This window comes from Patella vulgata, chromosome 3 (assembly GCF_932274485.2).
Source record: "Patella vulgata chromosome 3, xgPatVulg1.2, whole genome shotgun sequence".
In the NCBI taxonomy this organism is placed as follows: domain Eukaryota; kingdom Metazoa; phylum Mollusca; class Gastropoda; family Patellidae; genus Patella; species Patella vulgata.
In genome coordinates, this window is record NC_065881.2 from 21,370,315 (window position 1) to 21,390,968 (window position 20,654).

General features: G+C 36.2%; 2 protein-coding genes across 3 annotated transcripts in view; one reads left to right on the forward strand and one right to left on the reverse strand.

The window, feature by feature from the left end:
• Nucleotides 1–20,654, reverse strand: part of LOC126815727 (nibrin) — a 417,793-nt gene that overhangs the window by 337,945 nt on the left and 59,194 nt on the right. The window lies entirely within an intron of this gene.
• LOC126816282 (beta-1,3-glucan-binding protein) lies at nucleotides 29–6,668 on the forward strand. The gene is made up of 11 exons (XM_050542590.2): nucleotides 29–267; nucleotides 552–686; nucleotides 1,133–1,260; nucleotides 1,745–1,819; nucleotides 2,039–2,099; nucleotides 2,595–2,762; nucleotides 3,334–3,414; nucleotides 3,891–4,008; nucleotides 5,160–5,234; nucleotides 5,639–5,765; nucleotides 6,425–6,668. The coding sequence occupies exons 1-11, from the start codon at nucleotides 66–68 to the stop codon at nucleotides 6,629–6,631; spliced, it is 1,377 nt and encodes a 458-aa protein (XP_050398547.1). The 5' UTR covers nucleotides 29–65; the 3' UTR covers nucleotides 6,632–6,668.

Genomic DNA, 20,654 nt, shown 5'->3' on the forward strand with positions numbered 1-20,654 from the left:
TTTCTTAGCAACACTTTAAAAGACAGCCCAATAGTCTAGTGGCAACCAAAAGGTTAACAACCAAAATGTTAACTCTACTATATGTATTGGTGAGTTTGGTGACTGTATCTAAGTGTTTTATTCCATCAACTCGGCCACGAATAGAGAAAGATCAACATGGTCATATATCATTCTTTCTACACGATGAACCTGGTGGTCTGGTGGACATGGTGATAACGATGCACGTTCTGAATGACTTTCACGTCGGAAAGGCAATTAAAAATCAAGGTATTAATTGGTTTTACCCTTTTATTAATCTCTTTATTGGATGGGTGGAGTATGACCTTCTATCAGACAGCATTAGCCTTCTGTAATATAAACGTTCGTTTCAGTAAAGCTTAATTGACTCTTTAACAAATCACTAGTTTATAGACAATGGTGCCAATCCAAGCGGATACTATAAAGTATTGAGACAAGGGCCGTGGGTAGATTTTTCTTTATTTCTATATACAATTCTGAATTTTGTTTGAAAAAAGTTAGAGTTGTGAAAATGCTGGATTTGTGAATTTCAGAGAGCAATGAATGGTACTACAGAACAAGTCATTATAACTTGAAGGACGATGACGTATTACATTACAAAATTAGTTATATTTTAAACCAGGGTCTTGCACAGAGAATCTATATTGATTCGGTACAGTTTAATACAAGTAAGAATACCATATACGATGTCATCAATCTTAATCAATCTGCAATATACACTTTATTATTATTTCTGGGGGAGTCACGGTGACTCGGTGCGTAAGGCACAGGCGCACTAACCAAGAGTTCCGGGGTTCGACCCCAGTGTTGCTCGAGAATGTTTCTCAGGATTTTGCTGCGTGGGTTTCTTTCACCGGTGGCTCAGGAAGGAGGGCCTTTCCAGAAAAGTTTTCCTCACAGTACACGGCAGACATTAAACAAATCACATTTTATTTAATATTCATTCATTCTTTCTGGCTTATTTAATGTTAGCTATTCTTAAAACACACACATTCTACGGACCATCAAAATATGTCATGTTTTGTAAAAAAAAATACACATGGGAACACATCAAAAGGATATCCTTGGATATCCTTGTATTATTTCGGAATATTTCTACACTTTTCAATTTTAGAAACCACCGTGACGCCAATACATCATCCTGTAGATAAAAGAGCAGCTGTTGTATTATACGATGATTTTAGTGGTAATACATTAGATTTTAATAAATGGTACTTTGAAGTATCAGCCAGTGGAGGTGGGGTACGTGTAATCTTAATACAAACGAAATTATTCATATGTTTGACCTGTAAAATAAATGAATATTCATAAAAAATTCGTATTACTTCGGAAATTTCTCAATTTGATCAGTGGAAGCCATGATGGATCAGTGAGTAAGGCACTCGCTCACTATCCAGGAGGTCACTGGTTCGATCCTGACGTTAGCCGAAAAAGAACTTCGGGATTTTTACGCGTAATTTCCGTGGTCAGTGGTGCAGGGCGAAGGGCTTGGCAAGGAAGCCTGCCCAGTTTGCGTGTACACGTTGTCGTGCACGTTAATGAACCCCAGACAGTTGGAAATCGGGTAAAAGTCCCTCATTAGCACACTGTACAGCGTACGCTGGTCTTCATGAGCAAGTTGGTGTAGAACGACAGCAAGTTAATCCATATAGTCTTTCCAAGAAAGTAAAGAATAATGAGTGCAGCTGAACGTATTGAAATGTTATTTGTTCAATTATTTGTTTAGAATGGCGAGTTTCAAGTATATTGTCCCGAGAAGTCAAACACGTTTATAAAGAACGGAATGCTGTATTTAAAACCAGTAAGTAAATTGCCTTTAGATATTACAAAACTTAATTATAATATATTGTTGGTGGTAGTTCATACAGTATAATTTTCAGTCCCTTTGTTAAACCAATTTAGGTCAAAATAAAGTATTGATTTGGAACGTGTTTTCTTTTTGTTCGAATTGATATCAATTTTAACCTTGCCAGTAGATGTATTGGATATTATTTTCACAATGATCACTGTCTATTTCCAGACCTTCACAGCGGACAGATTTGGTGAAAACTTTTTACATCAAGGAACACTTGATCTTAAAGGTGCGATACATCAATAAAATTAAACTTACCCTAGGTCAATTAAACAAAAGCTTCTTAATATAAAAATGAAAGAAAAATACTAAATTATGTTCTGGCTTTAACCTAATTAAAACACAGCTCCTTTTTCGTTGTACTTGCCTTCACTACATCAGGATTTCGAAGAGGTGTTAAATAACCCACCTTCTTGTTGATAGATATGGTCAATCAAATGGTCTGTTGTGTCGAGTTCTGCGGAACTTCGGGTCGAGATTCGCAGCGACAGAAAACAAAACAGCAAAATTTCTGAAGCGGAACACCAACGCTGATTGGTTAATCGAATGATGTCAAAGAGTCAAAAGTTGTTCGTATGGCCCAGGCCGCAACCTGCCACTAGAGCCGGTCAGATCTTCATGTCGTGGAGACTGTCGAAAGTATAAATTAACGACATAACAAAACTTTAATGTGGCCAGTTTATTTGTGTAAATAATAATCGGTGCTTTTTTATATAAATTTTAGCATTATGGAACAGTTGTACTAACCCTAGTGAAAATGGTTGTTATCGACTGGGAAGTCAGAATAAAATACCCCCTATTATGTCGTCTAAACTATTCTCTAAAGCGACAATTACATACGGTCGAGTTGAAATCTTGGCTAAAATTCCTAAGGGTGACTGGATCTGGCCAGGTAAATGCTTCTCTGTTCAGAAAGGATGTAACAACATTTGGGATACTTAAAATTATATTTACTCTTTTTAATACCACTTTCCATTTAATTGAATTACCTTACTTAACAAACTTGTTGCCTGTTTTCGTTTGTCTAGTGGGTGCACATACGTAGGACGTTAAACCCGATGTCATACATTCATTAATGCATTACTGTTGTATGTGCATAGCAAATGCGCAAATGTGGTTTGCGCGCGTGTAATTATATAAAAAAGATAATCTCTTAAAATACGCCCACATAGCTAATATAGATTGATAGCTACACGGCAAACACATATATAGAAAAAAACATATCATACAGAGAAGATATTGATTTTAAAAAATAAAGAAATAACGAAATGTGCCTTCTGTGGTTCAGGAAGGGATTATTTTTTGGGGGAATATTTCAATTAATAGCCAACATCAAAAAGGAAATGAAATGGAGTTTAACGTCCTGCACCAAATGTGTTTATTATATCAGGATAAACTTCAATAACACTTATGACGTGTTATCCCAGCCTTCTTATTTTATTTTATCTCTTTCTATGTGAAAGCATTTTGGTTACTTCCACCTGGTGTGGGTAAATATGGTTATTGGCCGAAATCCGGAGAAATTGATATTATGGAATCACGTGGTAAGTAGAATCAAACACCTATCCAGAAATTGGGGAGATCTCTTATTCATTTTCATCATCTGTACATAAATAATATTTCCCCAATTCCTTCAAATATTTGTAAATCTGATAGTCTTTTAGTTATCAGGTTGATGGAGATCCAATTCACCAACCAGGAGGTCACAGTTGCGACCGCGGATTTCCTAGTCTGGCATTGTCGGATTTGAGGGACATATTCTTTTTACCTCAGTACACTCGACAGTAGTTTTATTTTCTCTAACATTTTTGTCGGAAAATATAAGTACTTCGACCCCTATGCTCCCCAGTGTACCACCCATCCTTTAAGCCAATCTTCCCGGAATCCTAGTTCTGTATTTACTTTAACAAGTATCGGGGGCACGGTACCAAACAGAAAGTACGTCACGAACCATAGTAACAACACTGACAATATTTGGATGCCGAGTAATGTCTGAAACATTGTTTATTACTTAATTCAGGTAACTTGCATCTTAAAGACGGTGGTGGAAATGCCCAGGGTGTTACACAAATAACGTCAACCATTCATTATGGTAAAAATTACTTTAGTGATGGTCACAGATATCAAGGCCATTGGAAGTAAGCAAGCGTTATTTTTATTCTTATTCGGTTTTCCTTTGGCTGTTTAAAACCTTGCACCAGTTTGTCCACTACACTTTATTAAATTTTTAGAGTTTTCCGAGATTCTTTCCGAATTATCGCCCTTATTGTTAAAATTGTTTGACGTTCTAACTCATGGCGCCAACAAGCAGATTATCGCCATTCGAGGCCAGTACGTAGCAGGGCAGTGGGCGCTTACGGTTGGTCCCGGATCCATTAACTTGATTTGATATATATTTTGTATGTCAATGTCATTTGTCTAGTACGTACAAATTTAATTTTTATGTTGATTACTTTTAATCCTTAAAAAGTTTAGTCTCGGGATTTTATATTTTATCTACTCCGACATTTTAACATGGTCGCATATCAACCCGTCGTTCATATGTCTTTATTAGTAAAACAGAGGCTATATAATAAAAAAAAAATCCATTTATCTTTTAGGAATTCATATGTGTTGCTTATCTCACTGGAATGATAAAAGTCAAATTTTGGCTAGGAATGAATTATAAATACTAACAAAATCAGAGGCTTTGGGAAATATAAATCATCAACAAACGTTTTGGTTTCAACTAAACATCCGCTGGACGAAGTCGGTTACATCTCAATATTGCCTTTATCTACGGACCTAAAATAGCAATTCTATATAAAGTCATTAAGAATAGTTCTTTGGATCTCGATTGCATTTATAAATAAATAAAAAAAACAAATTTATTGAAATTATACAGCGCCAAAATCCATCTTGCACAGCTGCCCTGTGGCGCTTGTACAAAAGAAAATATATGATTATAAACACACAATATGAAAATATATTGTTACAATACAGCCCAGGCCCCCCCCACCCCCCAGTCGAATAAGCCCCCCCCCCCCCCCCCCCAAATCGAATTAGCCCCCCCCCCTAAATATTTTGCCAACAATAATGATTTCTTAGGAGCGTCCTTAGCCGGCCACATCCTCAGCCCCTCCAAAACATTCCGTAGCCCCACCAAATTTTATGAGCTGGCTACGGGCCCGATACAGCCAAAAAACGTAACAACAAATATATCTGGCATAATGCAGGAATAATATCATATTAAAGTATTTCCAATTTTATGTTGTATATTACTAATTCATGTTTGCTTTTTGTTCATCAGACTAGCGCCAAGTGGTACAACATGGGCTGATGATTTTCATATGTATACGCTTGATTGGACAAGAGACCACATTAGGTAAAACATTGACAGGGGTATAATAGTTGTTAGTGTTAGATATAAAACTAGTATAAAATCGATAATACTGCCTGGTATTGCTTGTATTTGTAAACTTAAGGCAGGGAGATAACTCTGCTATTAACACTCAGACTTTTCTGAATTTTTGTAGGGCGATTCATTACATCCTCCCCTGGAAAACACCATGATACCAGTAACACTTCGCTCTACGCTACAGTATGTAATACTACCGTGCCAAATTACAATTAGCAATCTGAGGTCAAATTGTTGACCCAATTGTTTCGCCAGATGAAATGAAATATAGCACCATCGTTGTCTCCGGGGAGATACTTTATTATAACCTGATGAAATTCAAACAACTTTGAAATAGTGGATTATTTGATGATTGACGTTTCTTTTTCTAGGATGGAAGTAGATGGCCAAGCTGTTTTATCGTGGAATACACCACCAGAAGGGTATTGGAAACATGAGGGCTTTACTGGTGATAATATCTGGGCAAACGGTGGTAAAGATGCTCCTTTTGATACCAATGTAAGTCCCTGTGTCTAGTATATAATCACTGTTAATATGTTTTCGTTGGTAAATTCTATTATATTCTTTCATAAATTCAACCTGATTACCACCAAAGTGACTTCGAGTAGATGAAACTTTACGGCCACATTTTAAATATATATTTATAGTAACACCCGGCACATTTTATCATTCGAGGTTTTCACATAGCTAACAATTTTGTGTGGTACGTTTGTATTTATTTATGGTTTGTTGAGTGAGATGCTGGCTTAGAAACAGAGAATCTGGGGTTGGCCGGGATTTTCCAGCGTGATTTCCCCCGGTTGGTGCAGAAAGGTAGGCGGTTAATTCCCATTCTATTTCAAGTGGCGTGGTTTCGATTCCCCTCCTGTATGTGACAAGAAGTAGGGTCGCCTGTCCAACCCCGTGGGATTTCTCCTGGTACCCCGGTTTTTTCACATTGCTAAAGACCCCTTCGCACCAAGCGAGTTATTCAAATAAAATTAATCCCGAAATCACATAGTTTGTTTTGAGTTGACGTTAAACCCTCTCTCTCATTGTGTATTTGTGTTAATATTTTTTTTTATCGTTTGTGTAACTGTCATCAAGAAATTTTCGTCAACTCATTTAAAACTATTCTCACACATTAATAAAGCATACTTTTTACTTCTAATTTTCAGTTTGGTTTAATATTAAACGTAGCTGTTGGGGGAAGTCGGGGATTTTTTAATGATGATTGGAATAATGGAGCAGATGGTAAGCCGTGGAAAGACAGTTCGCCCACAGCCATGATGGATTTCTGGACCAATCATCACCAATGGCAACATACATGGAATGGAGATGACGTAGCTTTGAAAATCAAATCTGTTAAAATGACTCAATATTAAAACAAACCATGGGAGATGCTCCTACTCCCCATCTGAAAATAAATAGATGACACATATTTTAATTGTATATTTATCTTTTGGAAAACATCCGGCAAATTCTTATCCGGCAAATGCTTATAATCGAACGTAGTTAAGTTTTTGATGTAATGAAGCTATACACCATGTTTCTTTACTCTCCCTTAACTAGATTCAAAGTTATCTTCTCCAAAAAAAATCAACCAATGTGACCCGTATGGGCAAAATGAGTCGCAATGGGGAAATTTTGAAAATTGAATTATTGTTATACTCACATTCTCCATCTCAATGCCTTCAAAATGATGTATGGTTGGTTTGAATCGTGCAAATATTGACCGAGCTGTCCGTTTGAAGCTATCCAATTCAGGAAAGTAGGGGATATTGAAATGCAAATACCTATGCAGGTTGTGATATGATAAATAGTCATGGACACTTGACATGCTTTAAGAGTATGTTCACAGATGAAGAACTCAGACAAAACGCAGATTTAAAAAAATGTAATTGTCCACTAAGTTTAATGGGTATTGATTCGTCGTCTGCAGTGCAAGAATAGAAAATTATTCAAATTCCTTACCAACATTTAAATTACAGTCGATATCAGATATATTGTTATAACTGTAATGGTGTTTGTTCGCGTCATTAATAATTCATTTAATGTATAACTTTAATCACGATACAAAAAATAGGATAATCCGACATAGTTTGGTAACCTCCCATCACCATTAGTCCATAATTACGAAACTAACACATTTGCTAATAAACGTATGGCGAAGTAAATATAATTGTGATTTTATCGATATATGTACGAAAGCAACAAATGAAACATAGCTTTCAATGCGTATGACGGGATTTTAAAACTGTAGTCTAATCTATTATTAATGCTCTTTTGTAATGCATTGTTGTTATTTTTATTGTTATCCTTCCTATTTATCACATAAAACAGTTTAATATAATATATTTGATCACCAAGTTATTGAAAAGAAGCATTGTAATGACTGTAAATGTTTATTTAATATCAATAGCGTAAAGTGCAACTACAGGTGGGGCAATACGTCATAATTTTAATGAATAACGTAAAAATCAAAGGGTGGATATAATCGACACCAGTACAGTGACTAGTGTGGGTGTACAACCAAATGTATGGAAACAAACCACAGAATGTAGTCTTTCTCTCTCTTTCTAAAACGGCCGGAATTTACGTCTTTTTCTATTGGAAAATAATATTTTGATACGTATATTGGTTTGAAATGTACATGTTGAGTTAAGCTAAATCCAGTTTGTGTTTCTCAATATTTCACATTTTGACGGTGAACATCGTACACGCCTTTTAGCAAAACGTTGTCACATGTTTTTTTTCTATCTGTCAAAGAGAGCGTTCAACCCAGCGAAAGTTTAATGTAGTTTAAGATTTATATATGCGCTTCTTAAATTCAGAGAACCGTGATTGGATTCTTCAACTCGACTAGAACAGAAGAAAACATTTGATAATGTGCTGGACTTAAAAGTTTGTTAAACCAAATCTGTCCACCCTATATTGTAAAAATGAATCAAATTTACATGGTTAGAGCAAACCATACTCGTAAAAAGAAGTCATAGCTTTAGGTTTGCAAGAGCTCCAATCAGACTGGACCTTTAGTGTTAAAACAGAACACAAACCACATTTTTTAAAAATAAAAGAAAAAAAAGTATTAAAAACAAAACACACTTTAACAAACAATACTTTATCTCAGCTATCCTCATTTATCTTGAATTTTTAGCGGTTAAAAATAACAACCACGATTAAATTTAAAAATTCAATGCCTGAAGTTGGCGAAATGTTTAAGTAGTAAAAACAAGTCATACCTGAAGAGACTTAAATAATCCCGAAGCCATATAGCCAGGCAGTTTAAGACTAGATTTGAGATGGATGTGTACGTTCCGGACAAAAGCACCAAATTTTTCCCAGGCCCCAAGTTCACAAAGCATTCTCAGACTTAAGTTGAGAATTCACTCAACTTTCAATCACTGCTTATGAGAAATATCTTGGTTCCAGAGACACAAAACTTTGCACATACTTTCTTATTGATACATTGAAACAACACAAGTTTTATAAAGGGCTATATATTAGTTAATATAATGTGAACAATGTTGAGTAAATTCTTAAACTTAAGTCTGAGAATGTTTTGTGGACTCGGGACCAGGTGCTATAATAATTTACTCATCTACCCGATTTGAGTCAATCTTTCGCGGATAAAAACAAACCATGATTTAGCTGGTAAAAACAAATAATACATGAACAGAAGTGGATAAAGCCTGTCATTACTATTTTAAATCATACATGAATTGGGGAGGTATATAGTTTATAGTTAAGGTGTTGGATAAAGCACGAGACTGAGGTTATGCTGGGGAAAGAAAGGCTGAAGAAAATAACCCGAGTGTTTTTTCTGAAGTCTTTCTTTCGGAGCATAACCGAAGTCGAGGACTTTATCTTGCATATAAACCGTCTATGTTTAAATGTACGTAAAATGAGAATATCCCAGAATTCCAGTAAGAAAAACCTTATATTATGTTTTCTAATGGAAAAAAACCTACCCTGGAAAAATAACCCGTTACAGGTTTAAAGGAAAACTTTCAGAAGAATTACCCCCCAATTCCCCGGTATAGAATTTACCCCAAAGATTTACCGTTAGAGTTTATTAGAGATAATAATAGGAAGCCAGACTTTAAAGTGGTGTAACAAAATCAAAGCAAAGAATTAAATGTGCACGTATAGACCGGAGGCTCAGCGCGGGGGGGGGGGGGGGGGGGGTCCATGAAATGGGCACAAAACCAGACCCAACTTTTCTAGAGTAAAATTTTGCGTAGAATACGAGGCCGAGTGGTAATCAGTCCGCCGTTGGGGCGTTTTCGAGATATTCGGGGTCAAAGGTCAAATGAGTTCATTTGCATTGAAAGTGAAGGCGCAGTCATTCTTGTATTATGAAAAGAAGCTGAAAATGATCGAAAGTAATCACAATTTCAATAAAATTGTAAACTTGCGAAATTCACCTTTAGTCTTAGTGACCCTGGAGGTCAAAAAGGTGAAATTTACCGTTTTTGCACTAGGAAGATTTAAAGCAATAAAATGTCAGCGTAAAATATAAAAACTAAAGCCAAACCTGTTCTAATTAATAATAGGAACATTTAAAATTTATCTTTAGGTGATCTTAGCACCGAACTTTTACGCAAAATTTTACTCTAGAAACGTTGGGCCTGGTTTTGTGCCCATTTGATGGACACCCCCCCCCCCCCCCGCGCTGAGCCTCCAGACTAGTAATATGCAAACCGCAATGAGTGTCGATCAATATTACTGAAAACAGTTTGCAGATATTCAGAAGGACTTATTTACGTGGCGTAAAAATTCAAACCAGTTAACAATGATTTAGGTCGATACGCATCACGTACCATTTACACATAGAACCCTAACCTAACTCTAAAACCTGTTTACCAACATAATGTAAAGTGAAATTGACTATCAGATTCTCTATCAGTTGATTAACTAATGTATTTTTTCAATCGAGAATACGTCAAAGTACAAATGGACTGTGTACAGGTGAAACAAAGTATAATAGGCTATCCAAATCTGTCACCAAATTAACTGAATCCATTATCAATATAATTCACTCTTTACAGGATCATTTGAAAAAGTGTGATTCCTTCATCTTTTTTTATTAGGAAAACCAGGTTCATTATTTTGTTATTGTCGACAGAACACTAAAAGCCAAATGGTCCTTAATTAATCTTTATAGAATGAGTTGAAAATATCGATCAAAATAAGATGAATGTTTTGTTATTAAGAACTGACACTAAAATGTAGCTCACATGCGAAACTTACGATGCCTGTCAACAATAAGCCCCGTCTGAGAACAGACACGAAGGTAGTCGACCGACACTTTTAATTTTCAAATCGACGATTTTAGTTAAAAACAACAAGTACACTTCGGAATTTGGAGACGTTGTTATTCTGCTTCGATTTAACAAAATTTAACATGTGTTCATTTAAGTCTTTGTCTGTATGGAAGATATAAAACGGATTGGAACCGCATTTGAAAATTTGGTGCCACGGTGGCTAAAAAGGTGAGACGCTGGCTCGCTAACCTGGAGTGGTGCAGGACGGAGGGCATGGCAATGACAGATGTGTAGTCGTTCGGATGGGACGCAAAACAGAGTAAGTCGTAGCGTCGCTGTCCGAACAAAATTTCCCTCATAGCATACTGTATGTCGTATATACCCGTATTTATTAGCCCAGTCGCCGCCGGAGCAGAACAATGGGACGTTAGAAAATAGTACGCTAAGTTTTGAATAGGGAGTAGAATGGGTAGTTCAGTGGGTAGTTCACTAACTAAGAGGTCCGAGGTTCGACCCCTTTGAAGGCCTAGAAAGTTCCACTTGTCAGTAGTGCTGAACAGGGCCTTGGCAAGGAAAAACCTCTACTCGTTCGTTAGGTCCTATCTACACGTATGCGTAAAAGACCCGCATGACAGTTGGAATCATAATGCATTGTACACCCATTATCCCGATTGCTGCAGTAGGACATTATTAGATTTTGTAAATGCAGCCATCGTTATTATTTTTTTCTTTTTTATTGTATACTTTCAGAACTCTAGTATAAATATATCTTTAATATACTTTTCCCACTTGTGCATCAATCGAATGAAATATCAGTCGAATACAATTATCCATACGGCACAATGATACCCGGCGGAAGTCCAATTGTCTTTAAATCAGATCATCCGTGCAATTAAGGTGCAGTGCGTATGTAATTAAATTTCGTTGGATTGATGCACTTTCATTATTCATATTTAATAATAATAGCCATCTGTCGACAGGACGGTCCCACACAGATCATCCGAACTATTAAAGTGCAGTTAATATGAAACTTAATTCCGTTGGATTGATGCACTTTCATTATTCATATTTGATAATAATAGCCATCTGTCGACAGGACGATCTCACACAGGTCATCCGAACTATTAAAGTGCAGTTAATATGAATCTAAATTCCGTTGGATTGATGCATTTTCCTTATTCATATTTAATAATAATAGTCATCTGTCGACAGGACGATCTCACACAGGTCATCCGAACTATTAAAGTGCAGTTAGTATGAAACTAAATTTCATTGGATTGATGTATTTTTCTTATTTATATTTGATAAAAATAGTCATCTGTCGACACACAAACTCCCACCCACATCCACAAGCCCTGCAAAAGAGAACAAAAATCAAAAAAGGAGAATATGGTCGTGGTTGATCGATTTAATATATTTTGCAAAAATATGCCTTTTGGGCCTATGGTGTGTGTTTGGGGTGGGGGGGAGGTATGTGTATGTGAGGGGGGGCTGGGTACCTTTATTATGCCTATTGATTGAAAGTCCATATTATTCTTGAATAATGTAACTTTCAATTGTTTTGAACTCGCCTAGTGTAATTGTATCGTCATATCTCGCGTCAAATGCAAGGTTGTTTTTTTTTATCGACCGTCCAAGTGCGTCATGATTTATGTATTATTTGAATTCTAACTCCAGCTGAAAACCACAACAGAAAAACAGAAATACAAAAATACAAAAATAATTAAATATATTTGGATAAACCACTATCATGTGTAAACTGTGTAGTAAACGATTAGTTGATTGATTGGATTTTTTTTTAAAGAGATGATGGGAAAGTAGGTATTGATTTCATTTAGCTTCGGCGTTTTACAATGACACGATGTGGGTTTCATGACGTAAAAGCATAAGGCGCGTTAAACATTATATAAAAATAATTCATTGAGTGTGTATTCATAAAGTTAAAAAGCATTACAGAAAGCAAAAGGTCTATTTTATTTTGTAAGATTTTTTTTACCGAATTGAATGGTTAAAAGGTGTGTTATACTTAACCAACTTTAAACCGGATAAGGATTTGCAAATGACCGTATTGACGATGGCCGGGGTGACCCGAATGTTGGCTTCTATCATTGTTTTGTGTAGCCAACTTAACACGTGTGTTTCTCAGATCACACACGGTCCTCCGGGGCCTTTTGAATACGTGCGCGGAAATTATTCGGATTTTGAGTCAAAGGCTATTTATCTCCAGGGACAATATTGCGAACGTGTTTGCGAAGAACGATTTAAGTCTCTGAAAGGCTTAAATCCTAGATGTGCGCCATGTTTCTGTGATGACGATTGTTATCTTTATGGTGATTGTTGTCCTGATAAAATCCTCTTTGGTGAAACACCGAATATCACAACTTCTAGGAAATATGGTTGTAGACCGATCAAATTTTATAAAGACGACAAAGACTATACAAAAGTAATCGATGAATGTCCAGAAACCTACACCAACCAGGAAATAATATCCAACTGCTATAATAACAATTCTTTACATTGGAAATATATTAAACCGGTTACAGATCCAAATACGAAACTAACCTTCCGAAACAAATATTGCGCCATTTGTAACAATGTTTTAGATACTTTTGCATGGTCAACAGAAACCGACTGCAGCAAGTCAAGCGCCTATGGAACATCTACCAATCCGGAAGACATTTATTTTACTGTATTAAACAGCAGCCAATGTTCACTGTCGTTTAAATCAGGCATAGGAGGGCGTAGCTGTAGTCCAGTTCTTAAACCATTTTATTCTCGGTGTAACGAGACGGGTCTATGGTGGTTTTACGATAAAGACGTGGAAAGGGCGTGTCATTTGTATACAAACGTTGTTGATGGAATATATAAAAATCTCTTCTGTCGTATTTGTAATGAAAACGTGTATTGGCATGATATGATAAAAGAATCCGATGCCTTTATTGTATTTGCAAGGTATAGTTTATCTACACTTCTAGATCTTAGGGATGATGACGAAGTTCAAGTTCCATTAAGAACACCATCTCTTGCATCAATTTCAGCCAATGTAGTATGTGGTGATGATGAACTGATGGATCCAGTATCGGTAAGAATACTTCGAACTTATTTAATGGGTTTCTTGTTTTATTTAGGATATTCTAATTCCTCGGAAACGCAAAGATTTTACTTCCATTCAGTGTTGCTTCCGTCTGAAATATTTGTTATTCTGTGAGCGAAGAGAACGCGAGGGGTCTAAGGTGTAATTATTTCTTGAAGATATTTAGGAGAGTCTATATTAATCAGCGTATTGTAAGCAATTACGTTTAACTTAAATATTATCCTTTTATCTAACAGGGGGCCAGTCAATTGTTTAAGCACAGGAGAAATAAGTTCACATAGTTTAGTTTCAGTTACGATCCGAGTTTTGAAGTTTTTGTAGGTTGTTGATTTGTAAGGTAGGCAAATTGAACAGAAGTGAATTACAGTAATCCAAGTTTGATAAAACAAAGACATACACCAGCATTTTAGTAGTGTCGATGTTAATATTAAATAAGTGGAAATTCTTTTTTTTTCTTATTACTCAAGTTAATATGAGTATTGAATTGAAAGTTACAGTCAAACAGGAATCCTAAATTCTTTACAGATTCAATCGGTTTTACTTTAACCAATAGAAATGTGATCATGGTGGACGGACTCCCGAATGTTATTGTTCCCTTTGTATATGACTTCTTTTTGTCGTCATTCATCTGTTATTCATATTTACAACACATGGACTTAAATTTTTCGGTTTCAATATTCACATTGGACCTGATTAATGCCAAATAAGTTGTGTATGACATGCATGTAACTGATAATAAGTTTCCACGAATTATATCACCGAATAAAACAGGTCAAAGAACGGAACCCTGTGGCACTCCATAATTTAGAAAGTAAACACTCTAACCCAACGAAAAGCGGAACTATTAAAGTATTGCTTTTCTGGATAAAATAAACACAAACATAACATCTTGGTATAAGCATGAATTAAAATTAACCGAATCCACACTCTGCACCCTTTATCAGTCAGATATTGAAACTTTAAATCACTTATTCATTTGCTGCAGACTAAACCACGAAATATGGAGCAAAATGCTAAAAACAATATTCTTAAAAGTAATATTATTAATATAACATTACGGGCATAATAATATCCATCTTGGGTATTCAGAAAAAAATGCGTCAATAACATTACAGACATAATACGACCTATCTTGGGTATGCAGAAATAGAATGTAATTTTACTGACCATTTTCTATTTATTTGTTCTTTCAGTGTGAATGCATAGAGAAAGCCTGTTCAGATCGAGAAATTCTGGTAGATGGTAAATGTCAATCAGTTTTTCTGAAGTCGAATAATATCGGATATAAAGTTTGTCTTCATGTCACCGGTACATTCAACAATAGCTTTTTGGTTCCCGAAGAAAAGATTCTTTCTAGATATGTTTTTTTAAATTTTCCTCCGTGGACAAATGCTACGGCCATTGTAACATCGGTATCCATTACACCAATTACAATGAAACTATGTACACAGGGCATTGTGGATATCGACTTAAAAGTCGGTATATCCATTATGTTTACATTTCCGGTTAATACAGACAAAAAACAAGTTGAACTCCTATCAAAAGCCCATAATTTTGGTGAAGATTCGTCTGGTGACGGCTTTAATATGAAAACTGTAGCAGTACAAAATTGTGACACAGACCCGATACCGAGAACAATTCCGATGGGAACCAATTGTATTTATATGAACCAGGCAGCTTTCATTCAGGGCATGCCATTGACACGGGAAGTTGCATTGCTTCTCGACAATGCTGAATTCCATAACTTAAACAAATTGATGACGTGTACGCAGGTATTGGTGAATTCTACACAAGTTGTGCATAACGTAATAGACAAGACTGTGACATTATTACATAATGATTTTACATTAACAGACGGTGAGTTCGAGTCGCGTGGTGAATATTTTGCTGTGTGTTCAGGCGATTATTTACGGCAAACTTCGGTCGACTCTTGTTTATCAAGTTCTTTATTAAGTGAGAATAATCTAACAAAATATAATGCTTTTAAACACGCGACTACGCCAATAGGAATAACATCAGTCGTATGCACATGTATTTCTTTGCTATTTCTGATCATAACCTTTGTCTTTTACTGTGCTATTAAAACCTTAAGAAACGTCGTCGGTGTCAATGTAATGGGGTTGATAGTGACCTTATTTATAGCCCAAGTCATCTACGAGTTTGGGTTAGAAATGACGGATTATCCAGAACTTTGTCAGGCTGTAGGAATTCTTATCCATTATTCTTGGCTGTCATCCACATTTTGGATGAACGCCTGCACCTTCATTTTATTTTTGAAACTTTCATACCCATTAACAACACAAACTTTCACGACTCTTCGTATTTTCAAGAGATGTTTTATTTACTCCACCCTATCGCCATTAATAATTGTAGGTATTACCCTTGGGGTAAATTATGCCATGGATGGTAATTCAGGGTATGGAGGAACCTATAGCTGTTATATTAGAAGCGTCAATGAAAGACGATTTGCCTTTGCTTTGCCTCTAGGGTTGTTAATTTTATTCAACATCAGTCTATTCAGTTACACGTTTATTAAGATACGTGCATCTTGGATAGACTCGGCCAGAAACAGGGAACATAAAATCAATATTTTAGCTTGCTTAAAACTTTCTGTTATTACTGGAGCTTCGTGGATTTTTGCGTTTGTGTACGAAGCTACTAATGCTGTTATATTTGCCTACCTTTTTACTATTCTTGCCGGGGCACAAGGTATTGTTATATTTTTCGCCTTCATTGGCAACAAACGACTTTGTTTACTTTTCGCTGTGAAAACCAGGGGGAAAGGCTACAGTAATTCTTCGGGTTATACAGCCCAAAGACAATATATCAAGAGTTTTGCAAATGAAAGTCCACAAACTAGTTTAACTCTTGTGAAATCAAACAGCGATCAAGAGAATTCAAATCGTAAAGAAAATGATCGCGTTTAGTCCAATGAAGTCCCACTTCCACTTTGGTAACGTCAAAATTTGATCAATGGCCAAAATCGATTTCAAATGTTAGATTTTAAAATATCCAATTTTTTGAAGACAAACTGGTGTATAATTTTCATGTAATGGTCTTCTCCAATAATTCGTTCTTCAACACCTGCTACTAATATTTTCTATTTCGAGAGTCTTAATAGAATAAAAATTGTGATATTAACAGCAGCCCTGAGTTGATTCTTAAAACAGTTTCAGTGATCAAGCAATGATCTTAAAGACAAATTAAGAGCAATGATAGGGCTGAAATGTCATATGACCAATATTGTTTCAAAAGTAAAATGAGGTTTAAAAGCAATTTCATTGCTTCATCGAAAACCTTGTATTGATTTTAAATGTTATTATGTAAAAACCTAAGTGAAAACGGATAATATCAATTCATGGGGTGCGTCTATTGATTTATAAATGAGAGAGAGAGAGAGGGAGAGAGAGAGAGAAATGGGGTTTAACGTCCACTCGACACAAACTAGGTCATTTCGGGACTAACATATGGTTTAATTTTATTTCAATAATTCGCTTGCGCGTAGAGGTCTTTAGCAGTGGGAGGAAACCGGAGGACCCGGAGAAAACCCACGAGGTTGGACAGGCGACCCTACTCCTTGTCACGTACAACCGGGGATTCGAAACCACGCCAGTCGACTCAATGACAGACTTTATGATACAGCGCGCGCACGCTAACCATTCAGCCATCCAACGAGGTTGGACAGGCGACCCTACTCCTTGTCACGTACAACCGGGGATTCGAAACCACGCCAGTCGACTCAATGACAGACTTTATGATACAGCGCGCGCACGCTAACCATTCAGCCATCCAACCCCCCCCCCCCCCCCGATTTATAAATGACTATAGTAAATATTTTCAAAGTTTAATTCTTGACTATAGTAAATAGTGTGATGTTTAATATATTTTACACTTTAATTCTCGACTATAGTAAATATTGTCATTTTTAATATATTTTATTGACTTTAATTATTGACTATAGTCAAAGGTGGTCACCTTTTCCAGGATAGCGAACACTATCTTTTACACTGTCCAAACTTCAATACTTTTCGACGAAAAAACATTTCTACATTACCTGATGAGTATAACAACAGCAAAACTCTACTCTACGGCTTGCATGACCCCACAAACGAAATTAATAACCTTATCTTTACAACAGTTCAATCATACTTCAATTTAACTAAACGATTTTAAACTATTATTGTTGTTGTTATTATTATTAACATTATTATTATTATTACATACTATAATACTTTAGGTGTATTCAACTAAGTAAGGGTTGTATATATTGTATATACTGCTTTTCATTATTAGTATATAATTTGTATTGTAAATAGGGATAGGGGTCTGACATAGGCATTTTGCCTGTTCCCCAATTTCCCATTCATTTATAGTGAATAAAATATGTTTATAAAAAAAAAATTATTGACTATAGTAAATAATATTGTCATTTTTAATATAATATAATTGACTTTTGTAAATATTTATTAATACATTTTATACTTTAATTCTTGACTTTTGTAAATATTGTCATGTTTAATTCATTTTATACTTGACCTTTGTAAATATTGTCATATTATATTTTATACTGTAATTCTTGTCATGTTTAATATATTTCATCTTTAATTTTTGACATATAGTAAACGTTGCCATGTTTAATATATTCTATACTTTAATTCTTGACTATGGTAAATGTTGCCATGTTTAATATATTAATACTTTAATTCTTGACTATAGTAAATATTGCCATGATTAATATATTTTATACGACCATAACAATATTACGGAAGCGTATAGGGGTCATGCAAAATTTTGTAGAAGACCTCGAGATCCTGCGACCCTGTGATACTTTCTCGAGATCACAATTTAATGTTCTCGAAATCCCCTAATAATTTTCTCGAGAATCTCCCATCCTGTGTTAACGATCTCGAGAATTCGAGTTAATGTTCTCGGGATCTTGCCATCCTGTGTAAATGTTCTTGAGATCTCGGATATTTTTATGTGTGCGCGTAGTTTTAACGTATTTTCAGCGCCCTACAACCTGTCGTTTCGGAGTCCCCCCCCCCCCAACACACACACTTTCCCGAAAACCTTAATAGCACGTTAGAGCCTACAGTTTTTAACGGATTTGTTTCAAATTCAGTGTAAAGCATTGGGGCCATGAGAGGACGGTCCCTGTCGCTTCTAGCGCACCTTATCGTTCTGGAGTTATTCCCCTTATCCGAAAAACTTGTTAACGCAATAGAGGCTACAGTTTTTAACTGATTTTGTTTTTCAAATGTGGTGTGAAGCACTAGGACCTTTCGATTTTCAGTACTCCGAAAACTTCTGTTCGAGAGTTACCCTCTTTGTATTTCTTTCAAATATGTGACGATGAGAGGACGAACTCTATCGATATTCAGCATTCTGTGACCTTCTGTTCCTTAATATAGCCCCTCCCCGCCCGCTCCCCGAAAGCCTTGTTCACGCCATAGAGGCTTCACTTTTAAAATTTTGTGTGAAGCTTTGGGGTCATGAATTTTATTGATATTCAATGGTTAGCGATCTTCCGTTCCGAAGTTATACTCTCCATTCTTTGAAAACTTTGTTTTTAACGGATTTTCGAAATTCAGTGTTCAGCGACAAGGATGACCCCTGTTAATTTTCAGCAATATAAGATTTTCTGTCCCAGAGATATAACAAACACGTGGACACGATAAAGATTAGATTTCTTGAAGAATCCTAGATCCTTATTCAATTTATTAAACAACCAAGTTTTCCTTTCGAATAATCTGCTGTTGAGACATAGATGTTACGTGGGCGTATCTCCACACTTTGCGTGGCTATCGTTCAAATTTCTTTTGAATCATTAGTGTCATAAGCAGAGGAACCCCCATTAATCTGGTCTGCCCTCTGTTTGCCCCCCGAAAAATTTTAGAAAATAAAAAAAAGTATTTGTGATACGTTTCGGTAATCAATACCTTCTACGGTGAATAAATCCCACATCCCCACTCAGTCATAAACTTGCATGTTGTAGAGCATTACCGACAGTCTATTTTTCAAAATTTTCTTGGCGAGGTCCCCAATGGACTCGCTACTTTGGCGCTCATAAGGGGAATTCGTTGAGGTTCGCAAGTCCGTTCGTTTGACATTTTGTTCTCTAGTCGGATAAATTAGTGATCAGGCGACGAACGGTATCTGGGCAGATCTATTTATCTCGACGATCGGTGCCTGACAGAATATTGTCAGACAACATTTCCGGCATTAGGACTCCCTACTTTGACGCTCGTGAGTGGGCTTCGTCGTGATTCGCAAGTCCGTTCGTTCGACACTTTACCTCATCGATCAGTGCCTGAAATACTGCCAGGCTGCATTTTCGGCAACCTGTTTTTCAAAATTTTCTGGGGGAGGCCCCCTACCCCTAGTTGAAGCTCGTGCCTTTGCCCCCTTAACCTTGGACTTTGCCCCAGCTTTGCCCCTCCAATCACCGACGGCTGGCGCCGCCACTGGTTAGAGCCCAGAGTTTTTCAAGATTTTTGATTTAAAACCAGCTCCGAAGCATTTGTGCCTCAAGACAATAAACTCTGTATCTAGCTTTATTCTAAAACAAAATATGGTCTGAAAACCATGCAAAACATGACATTTTCTATTAAACGTCGCCCAAACATTAAATTGAAATAATTTAACAAGCATGTCTGTAATTCAAAGCTAACGCGGTAGGCTTTCGAATTTCATATTTGGTGTGAAGTATTTGGGCCATAAGACGATGAATCCTATCGATTTTAATCATATTTCAAATTTAGTGTAAATCATGGGTACCCTATCGATTGTCCGTTTATTCTTTCATTAGTTAGCAGTTTTCCTTCGTAACAAATGTTAGAGTATTTTTTTTATCAAATTTGGTGCGAAGTATTTGGCCAATGGTTACATCACAACGTGGAGACACTATCATATAAGGTTTCATATTTACACAGGATGTCAATATCTCGAGAATATTAACTGAGGATCTCGAGAAAATTTACACAGGATGTCAATATCTCAGGAAAATTATCAGGGGATTTCGAGAACATTAAATTGAGATCTCGAGAA

Bases quoted from the DNA above. Each gene is read 5' to 3' on its own strand.
- LOC126816282 (XM_050542590.2), top strand. From the start codon at position 66: ATGTTAACTCTACTATATGTATTGGTGAGTTTGGTGACTGTATCTAAG. The intron at 1,261-1,744 runs GTACGTGTAATC...TTATTTGTTTAG, and splicing joins TATCAGCCAGTGGAGGTGGG to AATGGCGAGTTTCAAGTATA. The intron at 2,100-2,594 runs GTGCGATACATC...TATAAATTTTAG, and splicing joins AGGAACACTTGATCTTAAAG to CATTATGGAACAGTTGTACT.